The sequence below is a fragment of the Serinus canaria genome, chromosome 3 (genome assembly GCF_022539315.1).
Source record: "Serinus canaria isolate serCan28SL12 chromosome 3, serCan2020, whole genome shotgun sequence".
Taxonomy (NCBI): Eukaryota; Metazoa; Chordata; class Aves; order Passeriformes; family Fringillidae; genus Serinus; species Serinus canaria.
In genome coordinates, this window is record NC_066316.1 from 43009878 (window position 1) to 43025382 (window position 15505).

The 15505-nt window shown below is 35.7% G+C and overlaps 1 protein-coding gene across 4 annotated transcripts in view; it reads right to left on the reverse strand.

The window, feature by feature from the left end:
- The window catches only part of SIPA1L2 (signal induced proliferation associated 1 like 2), a 126942-nt gene that overhangs the window by 19004 nt on the left and 92433 nt on the right, over positions 1-15505 (reverse strand). For all 4 annotated transcript variants that reach the window (XM_050972324.1, XM_050972322.1, XM_050972323.1 and 1 more), the window contains exons 11-17: positions 11458-11715; positions 7801-7884; positions 6221-6324; positions 5899-6002; positions 4103-4491; positions 2438-2662; positions 354-507 (exon numbers count right to left, since the gene is read on the reverse strand). In XM_050972324.1, coding sequence (XP_050828281.1) covers positions 354-507; positions 2438-2662; positions 4103-4491; positions 5899-6002; positions 6221-6324; positions 7801-7884; positions 11458-11715 — 1318 coding nt within the window. The remainder of the gene's footprint in view (positions 1-353; positions 508-2437; positions 2663-4102; positions 4492-5898; positions 6003-6220; positions 6325-7800; positions 7885-11457; positions 11716-15505) is intronic.

The window sequence follows — 15505 nt, forward strand, 5'->3', positions numbered from 1 at the left end:
GGAAAGTGGGCTACTTTTATTCATGTATTTTAATATCACACAAGATGTACAAATTTAGGCCTTCTTTCTTGGAGTGAAAATGTCACTATTAACCTTTCAAATTATAATGAAGTGGCTCAACCTACACTGGTCAAGCTAAGCAAAGACATACTTAAACAAATACTGGATTTTACAAATAATCATCAAACAAACATTTCCCATCCTCATGAAATAAGGGATGTGATACTTTGGGACCTATGGTCATCCCCATAGAATAAAATTAGCATTCTGTATGGCCATTTTGGGCATACCAGAAACCCACTTCTAAGGTTACTGAAAGACTGAAGTACATAGAGCCAAAGGAAGTAGCCAACCTTTCTTCTCCCTTCCTCCACAGAGAGGCTGTCTGGCAGCATCAACTTCAGAAAATCTTCTTTGGACAAGACTTGCTGGCTTTCAACAATAGCATTCCTGACAGAAGTTTGGAGTGGACTCGATGCAGACACAGCATCAATATCATCATACACTCTGTCGAGAAAATGGGTGGTTTTAGCAAGAAATTGGATTTGAAAGACTGCAATCATTTTCTGTCAAAGTCAAAATTGTTAGAATATCTCCTGACACAGCACACTGTTTAGAAAATTTTTTTGATCACTTAACCTTTATGAAACTGTTTGTGGGTACAAAATGAAATTCTTAAACCACTGAGGAATGGAGTTTAGGAATTCTAAAGAACAATTTCAAAAAGCATAATCCTTGTTTCTCCTAGCCAGCCTCTCTTTTTTACACACCACACTTCTCTATCAATACAATAGTTATATTTTTTTCAACATTTCCAAAGGTTCATCTGAAAATACTTTAGCTTTTACTTCCATAGCAAGTAAAAAAATAAATATTTCGCCAGTTTCACAATATGGCAGAATTACTATGGTCATCATAGCAATGTTTGAAATGCACTGGCAATCAATTGCCCAGTGTAAGTGTATTTTATTACCAGCAATTTCATAAAGCTATTTAGATAAATTAAACAGGTGTCTTTAACTATCAGCACATAAAAATCTAGTTACAGTCAACAAGACTGTCAAACTGAATTATTAACCTTCAGCTCCTTCCAGTGAGAAAGGAGAGACAGGACTTTACAGGTTGAATGTAACAGAAGGATCCGGAGATTGCGACTCACAGAGAACACACTGGAAGCCATTGCTCTCTGCCAAGTGCAGCCTCATCAATGACTGCCTTCAGCAGAGACAAAATAAGCTTTGCTATGGTAAGGTGTAATTCTCACTGAATTATAACCTACAGTGGCACAACATTCAGCAATTGACCTGATATTCATCATCACTGATAATTAGAGATGCTATTTTATTTCAACATAATTATCCTCAGAGAGATAGTTTCTCTCTGTGATATAGAGAGCTTTCCTAGAAAGAAAGAGGTGAGGCAATTCTGTATGCCATGGAAAAATCTGAAAATATTTTTTGATATAGGAGCTGTTGTCATATTCAATTAATAGTTCTTGAACAGAACTATCTCTTGAAGATAATTTTTCAATTTTTAATCTAAATACCCCAATTCATTATGCAATTTAATTTTAAGGCTGCCATTCAAAATAAGGAGACATTGTTTGAGTAGTTCATTGATTTCAAAATCCAAAAATTTGTGGGAAACCCTGAAGTTAGCCCACTACAAATGAAATGCTTCTATGACCAAACAATTTATGTAATTAAAAAATTGTGGGAGAGAAACAAAATCACATCTCTGTTAACACAAAGGAACACATACAACCAGGACAGGAGGGTAGTAATGTCTTCTCCTTTAAAAATTATGAATATAAGAGCTTAACTTCAGATTCATATTTCATAGCATATATATTCTAGCATATATTTTTAAATATTACTCTTGCCATAAATATGCACACATATGCAAAATTAGGTATTAGATAAAAATAACCCATTCCCATTAAATAAAGAATAATCCCAATTAAACAGTTGAACATGCTACATTACATCAATTACAAATGTTACATACATTTGCACTTCATCCTGTCAATTTATTGAGATGTAAAGTGATTGGCTATGGTTTATTGAGAAACAGCACCAAAAAAGAAAGCAAGGACATTATCCTCAAAAATGATTTTGAAGCCAGCAGGAATTTTAAGGTTAGCTTTAAACAGCAGATCCAAACATTCCTTACTACGGATGCACCATTGTGAAAGTATTATCTCTCTATATTTGAGGCACTGCATGTTGTCCTTTGAGTTCAAGCCTTTTTCTTCCACCTAAGAACAACACATTTCTCATGGACTATTCCAGTGTCAAGCTTCATTGGATAAACAAAGGTACAGGAAAAAAATCCTGAACATTTAAAGGCAAAACAGAATTTGCAATTTTTTCCATCCTATTTTAAAATTGATTTTCACTACCCTTCTTCCCCCAACGAAGTAAAACAGAGTGCTTACTCATGACATTCTGAAACTTCAGATTCTTCAGGTGTAGGACTTCCTTCCGATTTTTTCCATCCAATGACATATTTACTCACTGCTCCTTGTCTGTGGTAGGGTTTTGAAATCGACCCAGACATCTGTTGACTACTATTCTGCGACACAATATAAACTTTGGAGGTATCTAGGGAGCCACTCTTTTTAGAGCAGTGTGTTGATGGGCTTCCTGAATGATGTGACCCACTGGAAAAGTGAAGGAAACACACAAAAGGAAAAATTTAATATGCTATGCAACAACAAATCAGAAACGCTTTGCCTGGTATGCGGCAATAATTCCCACAGTTGAGTTTTTCTGAAGGTTAAAATCAATGAAGCAAAATGGGCACAGTAATTTTCTACACACCAACTGTGTACACATTAAAGCTCTTTGAGAACAGAATTGTGATGAGTTTCTAGAACAAACAATGCATGGCATTCAGCTAGCTGAAATACCAATGCAAACTGATGCGAACCAAAACTAAAAGCCTTAATTTTTATATATATATATATATATATATATATATTCAATTTGTGTGTGCAATTTTAAGTAAATATGTACACACACATTTACATAAAGAACTATATAGGGAATTACTCAAACATCTCCCCAGTCATAAAACCTATGTGCTTTTCCATTTCACAATAATTTTGCAGTTGATGCAAGATTAGGCTGTGCCTTTCAATCAGACACACTAATATTAAATTACCAGCAAATTTAACCAGTAAATTTCAGTTCAACAAGACAATCCTCTGGATAATTTTAACAGCCCTTTTATTATGAATAATAGCACTAGTAGGCTCTAAGACACGCTTTTAGTGAACACTCTAAAATCTATTCAAATAAACTAAAGCAAACACTTGAAGAATAAATTTCTTCAGAATAACCATACAAGACAAATTCACTTGTGGCAAGCATATAAGAAAATCAGTATACAAGATATTATTTGTTTATTTTCCCGTACTGATTGACACTGAAAACAGGATAATCAGAGGCAAAGAAGAGCAAACAATTTCCTTCTATCCTTTACAGAGTAAAAACCTTAACACATAGACCAAAGCTTCAATTTCAAAGTCACCATAAAACAGGAACTGGAAGATAAAGGCAACCAGCTATAGAAGTGTACTTTCAACAAGCTTTACAACAGATGTACCATGCACACATTTCATTGGTAACAAAAAGAAAAGCTGAAAATCAATCATAAATGCCATTCAACAAGCAAAACTGTAAAGCGTACATCAGAAAAATGTAAATTAGGGGGGATGGTACGCAATGCAGCTTATTTGTATGTAAAAATTATCCAAATTTTTCTGATTTCCCTCAGCAAAGCAAAAGTATGTGAAATAAGTTCTAGGTGCAAATGTCTATCTTACTCAAGGATGTTTCCCAATTTTGAAAAACCTAAGCAATTTGCAAGGGTCATGTGTAAGGCCTCCATCAGATCTGGGAGGTCTGGCTATGCTGTCCAGGCAGACTCATCAAAAATTACTTGAAAACTGCTCATTCAGGCATTTGAATATAAGAAAAAAGATCAACATCTTTTAAGTTCAGTTTCAAAGAAGGGTAAACAGAACCAAAACAACACAGAAGCATTACCTGTATGTTAACCCATAACCCACAAGCCCTGCTTTGTAAGAAAGGCGTACCTGGAATGAGAGGAGATTTCGCTCAGGTCTCCCATGCTGCCCTCAGCCGTGTGGCTAGCAGAGATAGCAGAGGCATAGCTATGGACAGCATAGATCTTAGCTGGATCCTCGTCGGGCCCGGGAGGCTCCGAAGGCTCCGGCCACTGCTCCGTGTGGCAGTGCACTGCGGACCTGCTGCCGGCCAGGTGCAGCGGGGCCAGCAGGGGAGCCGGCATGCAGGGCGCCGTATCGATCCCGCTGTCCGTGGAAGCCCCCTTTATGTACGTTAATCCAAGCAGCTCGGGATCCATCAGGTCTCCAGAACCAAAGTGCTTCTCATCACTGTTGCTGGATGTATTGCTGGATAAGGTGTTGCTGCTGGAGTGGCTGGAACAGCTTTTGTCCCCAATCTTAACAACAAGAAAACAAACCAAAAGACATCCCCCTCAAATTAAATAGTAAGAGATCAATTTTCATATAAATGACTGCATTTGTGCCATTCAAAGACCATTTTATTTTTTTTTTTTACAGTATGCTATCATATAACTGCAAAGTATGAAAAGAGCCAATTATACCACCAGTTTCTGTGAAATGAATTGCACAGCTGGCTAGACACATTAAAGGTTGATGTCACTGCAAATAAAAAGGCTCTAGTTCCATCTTCTATCACAAATCTTAAAATCAGAATTGCATTTTCTGATTATAGGACCTACTTAACATCCATAAAATTGCATTTCTGAACAGTTAAAATAAGCATTTGTTAAAGCTAGAAGCCTTGGTAGTTATTTGTTTAAACAAGCTCTACTGCAAATCTGAAAATCACCAAAGACTGAATTATTGTTGGCTTTTTCTCAGTGTGGCTGAAATATGCAGCTCATTGGATCCAATCCAATTGGATGTGTGGCTTGTTAAATTGAAGCCAATTGTGATGTATGTGTACCAGATGAAAGTAACTCAAGTCATAAGGCCCTCAACTAAGTATGGCTATTGAAGTGGAATAATTACGTCAGACTTTTGAGCCAATAAAGTCCAGGGGTTTTGTTATTTACCTTTTAAAATAAATTTTATAGAGAGATTTTTAACTTATGTCTCTGACAGTAGCCAGAATAAAGGCAGATGGACTTCTACTAGGGCAAATGGACTTTTAACTAGGATATAAATGAGAAAGGTGACTAACTTTTTCATGAGACCCCTCCCCTAGCAGATGCTAGGAGATGCTGTTGCTCACACATAAAATGTAAGTTTACAGTGTACAGACTTCTACTACATATAGCAGATTTTCCAGGTAACAAACATTATGTACTTTCCATCACTAGGCTGTCGAGGATTTTGCCATTACTGAAGACAAGCTACTAAACAAGGTAGACTAGAAAATCTGTTCAGCGTTCCCAGTACACAAGTTACATTTATAATGATTACACTCCATGGGTATTTCACATAAGATGAAAAGCTGTATGGTAAATATAATTTTATTTTCTTTTAAAGGGTAATTAAATACTCCACATATTAAACAAGACAGTATAAATGAAGCTATAAATTCACAGTTGAGTGAAGACTATACTAGTTTTATCTTCTCAATGCCTCAGACCCAAGCTCTCTTAGAATTCTGAGTTTGTAAACAAAGATTGAGCATATTTGATTCAACCCACATCTGGGTGAGCATAATGTTTGCCTCCCAAAACACACAGTGGTCTTTACTAATTACTAAAATGTATTTTTAAGATTTATTTCTGCAAGACCAGAGTAGTTTTTTGTTGTTTCTTTTCTGGGGTTTGTTTTTTTTCGAGTTCTGAATGACATCCAAGGAAAAGACTTACATGTGAGAGCTTGTTTGGAGACTCCTTGCCACTGCCTTCTTTCTGTAAAGCTCGCTCTTTGTAGGAGCTCAGGACTTTGGTTGATGGTGCATGCCACTTGGCTTCTGCCAAAAATAATGGAGAAAGGCACACCACTCAGCATCAGGTTTCAAACCTGCTCCCTCTGCAATCAGACACAGGTATCTTTGCAGAATGTCATAACTTTCACTGCCACATCACACGCTCTCAGTGAGTCAAACCTCCACATGGGGAGGTGGCTGCATTTCAACAGGCACCGCATTGCAAAGAACATGTACTTGAAAGATAGAGTGGGTTTTATTACCAGAATGTCTACTTCCTTCCAAAGCTTCCTCTCGTTCTCTCCCTCCTTCACACTCCAGTGAGACTGAACCTTGGTGATGTTCATGGAGTAAAGGGGACTGGCATCTTTTAATGTAAGCAGAAAATTAAGCTGTTAAGGTTTTTATTCTACAAGATTAGCTACATAATGAATTACACACCTTTTGATTCTTAAAAGCAAGTATTTTGTGACTTTTAAATATAATCATAATTCCCAAACATTTCCAAACACTGCATAGAAATATTTATATGCCCCTTTTCAAAAGCACACTGCTGTATCTGAAGTGTGAACATGCCAAGAAGACATTGAACTTTAAGAAGAAATGCATTCTTGGGGCTATAAACCCAAAGGCTTTTGCAGTGAAGAACCATGGTAATATATGCTTAACCTCTTTGTGATCTAAGCCCCCCAGAAAGTAATTGTAGTTTTGCAGGGCTTCACACTGAGAATATGTAAGTTAGTAACAGATCCACTGCTTTGTATTGCACTGCAAAAGTTTAAACATTTCAGAAAGCAACAAACTAAAACCTAGATTGCTATTAGAAATAACTGTGCTGGAAAAAAAAAATGACACAAGATGCATTTTGATGAGTTGACTGTCAAAAAAAAAAAAAAAAAGAGCTACAGTTTTATTTGAATTATTACCATCTATTTAGCTGCCAGAGATTTCACTGAGTTATGTGAAATTCCCTGAAGAGTCTACAAGATACTGCATATATATCTGCTACTTGGAATATCTTATCCACAATCAATCATGCCAAAGCATTAATAAGCTTCAAGGAGTCAAGCTGATGCTTTCAATATTCCCTTTTTTTTCTCTGAAAAGTAGCTTCTGAAAGCCACTTGGCAAGTATGGAATGCTTTTATATTACTCTATTGTAGATACTGTCATAGCTCAGTAACAGGAGTGTTTTCAGTAGCTGTATACATAAAACAAAGTCATAAATTTAAAGTAGTTTGGAACAGATGTCTCACATAATATTCTTATAAGATGAGTTATATTGGTAGTTAGCTATGTACAGATAGCTAACTTCTGAAATTTCAGTAACAAGGGATTAACAGGGAAACAAAAAGACCATCTATGCACAGCCTTTTAGGAAGAAAAAACCTCTGAAATTCTTACTTTTTTGAGGGCATATGCTAGGGAATGGGTGTCACAAAAACAAACATAGCAGGAAACAAAGCCTTTGAAGACCATAAAGATTTTTTTTTTTTTTAGTTAAACATCTTGCTCCTGAAGAAGGAGGAGGAAGCTTTATTATTTTATTCTTGTTCTGAGTTTCTAGGTGATATCTGGCCTTTTACAGGGAAAATACATCTAAGAACCATTTGTCATTAACCTGAATTTAAAAATATGATCCTAAAAAGTTAAATTAGGATGACTTTAAAATTGCAGTTGCATGCATGTTACATCAAAGATCAGTAAACCTGTACATCTTAAAGGATACTAACAGTGTTTGAAAAAAAATAAATCTAGAAGACAATAAAATTTTTGCTTAAGAAAGAAGATGCATGGGAGCTCTTGCAAGATTTAAATAAAAGCTTTTAAAAATCACCAATACCCGTCATATCCCACTTGCTGTCTCCAGTGGCTGCTCCCGCTGGGTCCTGGGTCACTGGATGAGGACTGGTTGCTTGGAGAACTTCTGTAATGTTCATTTTAGAGTCATTAACAGTGCACTGAGGTATCTTCAGTGTTTCAGATTTGAACTGGGCTCTGCTTTTTTTATCAAATATATTCATTTTCATAAATAATGCAGATGCAGTATGAACAATCAGTTACATCCATTTGGGGACTTTAAAAGGCTTATCTCAGTTTCATAAAACTTTAACAAGAATTTTTAAAGTACAGTATTTATTCAAAAATAAAATATTTTAAACTGAATATATAAAAAGGCACAAAAAGAGAAAGACTAAGTGCCAAATCCTATTTTCCCTAGATCTGGCTTTAGTTCTGAATTAGTGGGATTACTCAGGAGTCAGAGCAGCTGGATTAGGTCTCTAAATTCATGAGTGGAAAGCTCTCATAGTGGATCAGAAATGATTATTAGTTCCTTGGCACTTATTCCAATTTTAAAGCTAGTAAAATTGGAAGAGGCAATTCTAATACTTTTAAAAGTTTTATTTTATTAATCCTTTGACATAGAAAACAACAAAAAAATTTTTCTGAAGGGTATTATTTTGTACTTAGTTATTTAAACTTTTAAGCCTCATGCCTTAACGATGTCTCTAAGTAGTTTTGTTAGATTTCCAGACAGTTGAAATATAATGCTTAAATTTGGATTTGATCACATCCTTTCCTTCACTTCTGTGCACATCATTCCATAACCACAACACAATTTCCTTCAATTATCTTGACATTATCTTGAATTCAATTCCCTGTGTTTATCCTTTTTTCTTTTTTCTCCCCTCTTTTCTTTTTCATGTAGAAATGAAAGTTTCTACTCAGGGAGGAAATGAAGAGGTGTTTTTTTCTTTATGCAAAATACTTTCCCAAGAACATGACCTTTTAATAAGCAATGTTACCATTCAGCTTGAAATTTTAAAAGACAGTAGCTATTATATTTTGTTTTTTAAAGACATTAGGTGTTAAATTTTGTCTAATAGCCAATGTACAATAAATAGTGTAGTACCTTATTTTTCAGCATGTCTTTCTCTAAGAAGTATTGACAGGACTGAACCTCTCTCAATTAAGTGAAGTCAGTCAATAGGCTCCAGCTTAATTCAGTTCCATGAACTTGTAATTACTGCCAAGACTGATGCATTTCGTGCACAGATTAAGTGACCCAGCATTAAGGAATGGACAAATTATCATCCCATGTATTTCCACCCTCCAGACTGATGTTTAGGACATTGTACTCAAAGCCAGGATATTACTTTGTGCTATTCCAAGGCTGAATGAAACATGTTTACTGCCCATTTGCTGGACAAGTGTGAAGCCCATAGCCTAGTAAACAATGAGTGGCCACAAAAAGAGAACCACGGAAATCCCATCAATGACTGCCTCACACAGTTCCTTCACACAAAAATTCCAACCATCTGCTTTAAAGAATGGATTCCAGACTCCAGGCGATAGGATGCATTGCCAACAAGTGTGACTCAGGAACTAAAGCACACAGAGGCTTTTTGGTGGAAAAATCAGAAATGTGAGTTCACCTAAAGCTTTACTTAGGCACATGCTATGAGTAACTGTCACAGAATCAGCCACTTTGTGAAAACAGGAGTAGAGCTTAAGGATAACCTTGTACTTCTAAGTGACTAAGTAGAGGAAACTCCTTGAACAACACCAAAATACTTGGACTGCCTCCTCAAAGCACTTCATTCTCAGGAATTGTATTAGGAGCATAAGCATTCAGCTTCTCAGTCTCTAATTTCCCTCCAGGGACTGGGCACCTAAGTATTATATGTCACAGTAGTTGAATTTTTGCTGCTTAAGTCTCTTCCTATATCTAGTCCATATTTCTTTTGCTTCTTCCTCTTTTTATTTCCAAACGTAACAATTTTATTGCTGACTTCACCCTTAGCTTGTTTTCAGATCGGCTGTTAAATCTTCCCTGTTTTATCAACATGCTTTTCCCTGCTTACACTCTTAAACCAATACTGGGTCTGTGACCCTCTAAAATCTCTTCATCATTTTCCTAGCCTGAGTATACACTTTCACCCTTGCAGGGCTACTTATAAGTACTAATGCACCTTACTTCAAACTCTTCTGTTTTAAGCTCATCTCTCTGCAAATCATCAACTATGCCTCTTCCCATTGGAAAGACCTTACCAAATAGGTACCTCTCTTTACATGTTTCAAGACCTACAAGCCAGAATCCATAATTTTCCTCTCTTTTCATTATTTATACTCTGTATCATGTCTTCCCCAGAACAGCACTTCTGCTATTGTTTTGCTTAAATGATACAGAAATTTCTTCATGATAAGAATAGACTTAGTCTAAGCATTTTTACACATGCTTTGCTGAGTGTTACAAGAAGTGCAGCTTATGTTTTGTGAAGTCTTTTTGGAACTGAGTAGCATGTCAGAAAGCTTTCATTTCTTTTCTATATCAATATACAGTATGCTTAATAAAGTTTCATAAATGATGAAGTATTTCTAGACATTTGATACATTGTCTCCTTATGTTAGATGTTACCGAGAATTTAATTAAAAAGATATTAGGTGAAGGTTAAGTTCTGTAATTGTATTTAAATGCTTAGAGAAATGCACCTCAGTTTTTCAGGGGATAGAGATAGGGGTAGGGGAGAAGAACAAATGATCAAATAGTCATAACTGGGAGTCTGAATGAGACTTATTTCCAAATACTATTACCTGTGTACATTTCAATGTAAAAAGTCATTAATTCTTTTCTACTAAATAAGGTAGTCAATGTAGCAATTGTGGCATTTAATGATTTCATCTAGAATTGTTTTAAACCCACTTAAGACCAGTATTTCAGATTTTTTTATCACTCAGATATTTTCAACATGCAATAGTTATTTCCTTGGAAATTAGAACTACATCACCCCATAAAGGCATAAGCTGAAATAATTATAAACAATAAAGGACACAGTTCTGCTCAAGACATATGGTTTTCCTAAATAATTCAAAGGTCAAATGTATTTGCAAATTTTTATCTTTAAAAACAAAGTTTCATCTTATGAAGAATTATGATTAAATTAGAACAGAGCTAACATTTAAGAACAACATCCCATCATCTATGAGGTGTTACATATTCAAATCACAAGCTCTGCTTTGTTTAATTAAAAGCAAAGCAAAGCATAAGGGCTGGTAATGAGTTACAGAACCCTTTGAAACTATGCCAATACCTTGGTAACGAGATTAAATAATTAATTTTTAAAGGAATGAGTTCATTTTATTTACACTCATTATTTGTTTAAATAGTCTTCCAAAAGGTGGGGAACAGAACATTATTAAGATCCAAAAGTTATAAGGCAGTTTCCCACTTCACTGATTTGGGACTAAAGGGAAAGGTCAGCTGTCCTCAGCAGTAGGATCCTTGGTACAGCCCACTAGCACCACAACCACCAAAAGTCACTTGTTTCAAGCAGACTGGTCCAGTGAATGCTACTTAGTACAACCTCAGCATTAAAAATACTGCCACAACTCAATAAAATAAGGCTTAAAAAAGAAGACACCAAAGTTCTAGAAAGTAGAGATTTCAAAAGTAACAGACATTAGGAAGGTGACAGGCATTAAGCAGAGAGAGGATTACCTTGCACCATCTGGCAGTTTTCTATCAAAGGAAGTGCTACGAGGAATGGCTGTCTGAGCCTGCTGGAGAAGCTGCTGGCACTGCAGTCTGTCAGATGTTCCTAGGATTGGAGAGGCACGAGAGAGAGGCTGCCCAGCGGGAGTCGGCACCCGATGCCAAGTGGTATTCCTTCTGAAAGGGGTTTTATACTCACATGGGGTGCCTTCACTGTCAAGTTTGTATTCCACCATGGGTATACGACAAAGTTCTGAACAACCCCTGTGGAACAAATGAAAATCTCATCAGTCTCACAGGAGGGAACAGAGAGAGGAGTCTTGCATTCCTGGTCAGAAGTATATTACATATGTTGATTTCAGGTGCACAAAGGTGTTCGTGCAGCATTGTACTTTGAACGCTTCAAAACTGTCACGCCAAGCAGGTAGAAAACATTTCAAAATAAAATATCTGCTGTCATGTGCTCAAAGATCTTTGAACTGTCTCTTCACCCTCCAAAACAGAGAACATATGAAACTTTTATAAATTAATCTGCAACTGGAATTTTACATTAAAAAAACTTTTAGAGACATGGCATTTAGAAGTCATAAAGCATCAAGTTTTTCTAAAAGAGCATTGATTTGTTTAAATTTCAGAAAGAGTTGCTTTGCAGCAAACTGAACATTTCTTGGTGGGGTTGCAATCTCTCCTTTAGAGTCCCACCTTGACCCCACCAAATGACAGAGTGCACAGACCACAATGCAAATGATTAATCGGCACCTAAATACTTTTCCTTGTGTTCTCAAAGTGTACTTTTTAATGTTTCTTTTCCCAGGGATTTGTAAGCCTGGATGATAAATGCGGAAGTGGAAGGAAGAGACAGATCAGAAACAGTCAGCCTTGCCACCTCTGCCTGAAGTTTGCAGTGTGGCTAAATACTAACAGCATTCACAGACAGTGTAAACCCAGGTAAAAGTACTGGTAGTGTTCCACATAGGATCAGGGTGCCTTTGGCATATTTGCTGTAGACTCAGACTGCACTCAATAATTAAGTGTTACTGTTTCAGAAATTGGTTCATAGAAGCTTCACATACCCTTTAAGTCAACATTGATTACCACTGGAGATTTTTTATAATCTCAACATTCCATCTCCATTATTTTTCTGATAGGCAGTGTGTACTAAATCAATATCTATGAAGAGAACACCCTAAACACTTCCAAAGCAATACATTAAGTTTAAGTAAGAAACAGTGAAAATTTACTCCTCTGTCTCAACTACAATTCTGCTCTATTCCTTAGCTGAGTCTTGATCAAACTTTGCTTTTGTTAAAAACCCACATTTACTGTTTGCAACTAAATTAAAGTTACCTAGAGAAAGTGCAACAGAGTATAAAAAGTTTACAGTCTTAATCCTGAAAATATCTTGGCATAAATGACTTAACAGAAATATGCAGTGCAAGTAAATTGTATAAATTCTCACACATTAAATCACTGTGCACTAAAGCTTCTGAATCAACCCTCCCAAAGAATATTTTTGTTATCTGTGTTCTGGTAAACAGATTAGAAGAAAAAATACTAGACAAAAAGCAAACTGCCTTATTTAAGGTTGTTGAAGGGAAGACCCATGAGCAACAGTAGAAATTCTATTCTACATACTCCATATATGCATAGTCTGATCCAGCCAAATGTTTCACTCTGCTGAATTTTTTAGTAGTAAATATGCAAGTTTATCCTGTAGCACTTAATCTCTGTCCCTGGAGTCACTCAAACACATGAAAAAGTTAAAGAAGTTAAAAATATAGATGATGAAAGTATTGAGAATGGAGATCAATAGCCAATATAGGGTTGCAGACATCTTGATGAAGATGAGCTGAAGAGCTAGAATGTTCCAAAGCAGAATTCAGAATTCCTGTTTTTTCAGTGTTACTCTTTTATCAGAAATATCATTGTAAGAGGCACCAATAAAATCTGACATGTCCAACCTCTGCTGACAAATCATAGTTGAACACACTGGAGGCATCACAAAATTTTGCAATCATGATTTTCTGGTTTGAGCTTCCCTAAGGAGGTAAAACCACCTTAATAATCTCTTCTCACAGACATGGAATGGTTCCACAGAGAAATCACTGTTATAAAATATCATTTCAGAGGGTCAAGTTGGTATCTCTCCAGCCTTCCCCCCCGACCCTGAAATGCCATAGTTATTCAGAACACCATTTCAAACTGCCTCAGTCCATGCATAGATTTTTAAAACTTTTTTCACGCTTCTGAGAATCATATTTTGGGCTCTTAGAATGAGGAACACCATGAAAAAAGGTCAAATTAAGCAAATTGCACAGAATTGTGCAAACTCTTCTACAGCTGAAGCATACACAGAATATATTTCTCCAATGTAATTTTCAACTGTTTATGTTCCAAGATTGTGCTTCCCTTCATCCTCATTCACTGCCTTCAACACAGAAGGTGTAGGAGACAAGAGCCTTCAGCAATGCAACCATGATCCTTTTCTTTCTTTTTTTCTTTTTTTTTTTTTGGTTTTTTTTTTTTTTTTTTTTTTTTTTTGTTTTTAACTGAGTTTTACATACAAAACAAACAGATCAAAGAATGCAGAAATGACACAGCAAGGTTAATATTAGTTTGGTGCACTGCACAACTTTTCATGTGACCAAATAGACACAGTTTTCCATTACTTGATTAAGAAGTTGAATGACTGTGCAGGCTAAAATTTCAATCTTCCTTCTGCTAATTTCTTAGTATTGTTTCACTCCTTTCTTCATTCTGATAGACTTTAGGCATTAGAAACAAACCCTCCCCTCCCCAACTTTTGTTAATAAGATATCAATCTTATAGTTCATCTTGGTAATTGAGGAAGTTATAACATGCAATTGTGATTGCATCCTTCATTAGATACCCCCATAAAGTACTCTAAATGCTGTAAAAATAGCCATGGGTTTTAAAAGCAAACAGGACTGTTACTACTGTTTAGTTTGACTTAGCTTGCTGACTAATTAACAAAAGCATGTTATAATAATAGTAAACAATAAGCTTTCCCACAATGAGTAAGAACTGAAAATTTCTTATAATTTTCTGTTTGTTTGCCTTAGGAAAACATATTCTTCCTACAAATTAAAAAAAAAATATATATAGAGGACACAGTTCCTGCAGAAAAAGGCTTATAAAACTACCATGTTTGAAATCAGTATAAAAATTCAACAGCGTTGCTTATGAATTCAAAACAGAGCCCTAGAATGCTTGTTTTAACTGGTTCAAAAAAGAATTTCCATGGTTTCAGATAGCTTCTTTTGTCACATTAGGCTTTCAAACCTTAATTTAAAAGTATCAAACCAATCATTCCAACATTTATATGAAAAAATATGCTTCACTGCTTCACAAGCACTGCCTAAAGAACAGATACTGCAGTATACTGAGATAGGTAAAATTGTAATTGCAGCTGCCTCCTATATCAGGAAAACAGAGAAGGAATTACTTCATGCCTGCAATCCCCACCTCCACTCCCCACTATGGATCAAACTGTAAGTTTTCTTGCGTGAAAGACAACCCACAAAAAGAAATGCAATTCCCTCTTAAATATGTAGTTTGACCTTTATATAACTTTTACTTATGATTTTGTTACTTACTCAACCAGTGCAAGAAAATACATTGGCACTGGTATTGAACGATAGCTTTTCAATTTAAATTTCACATATTTCTTTTAAATTCATTTTAAAGGATACATAAAGACATATCTCTATTTTATGGTTTTAAAAAGATACTTAAATTTATGTTAAAGAAGTATAGGATATCAAATGTCTTTCACAATTATATCCAATATAACATTTGAAAAACAGACCCACAACATTTAACAAGCAAATGTGACCATATCGTAACCACACATCAGAAATTAGAGCACTCCCTGCCCTGCACCATAGCTTGGTATTAATTAAATCAATGCTTCAACATAAGGCACAGACTCCTACTAATACCTTGGGTTCAAGAGCCATATTATCCTATTAAAAATCTGGTTAATAAAACCTACTCTGCAATTAAAGAGAGCATGACTCTATGATACAGCCAG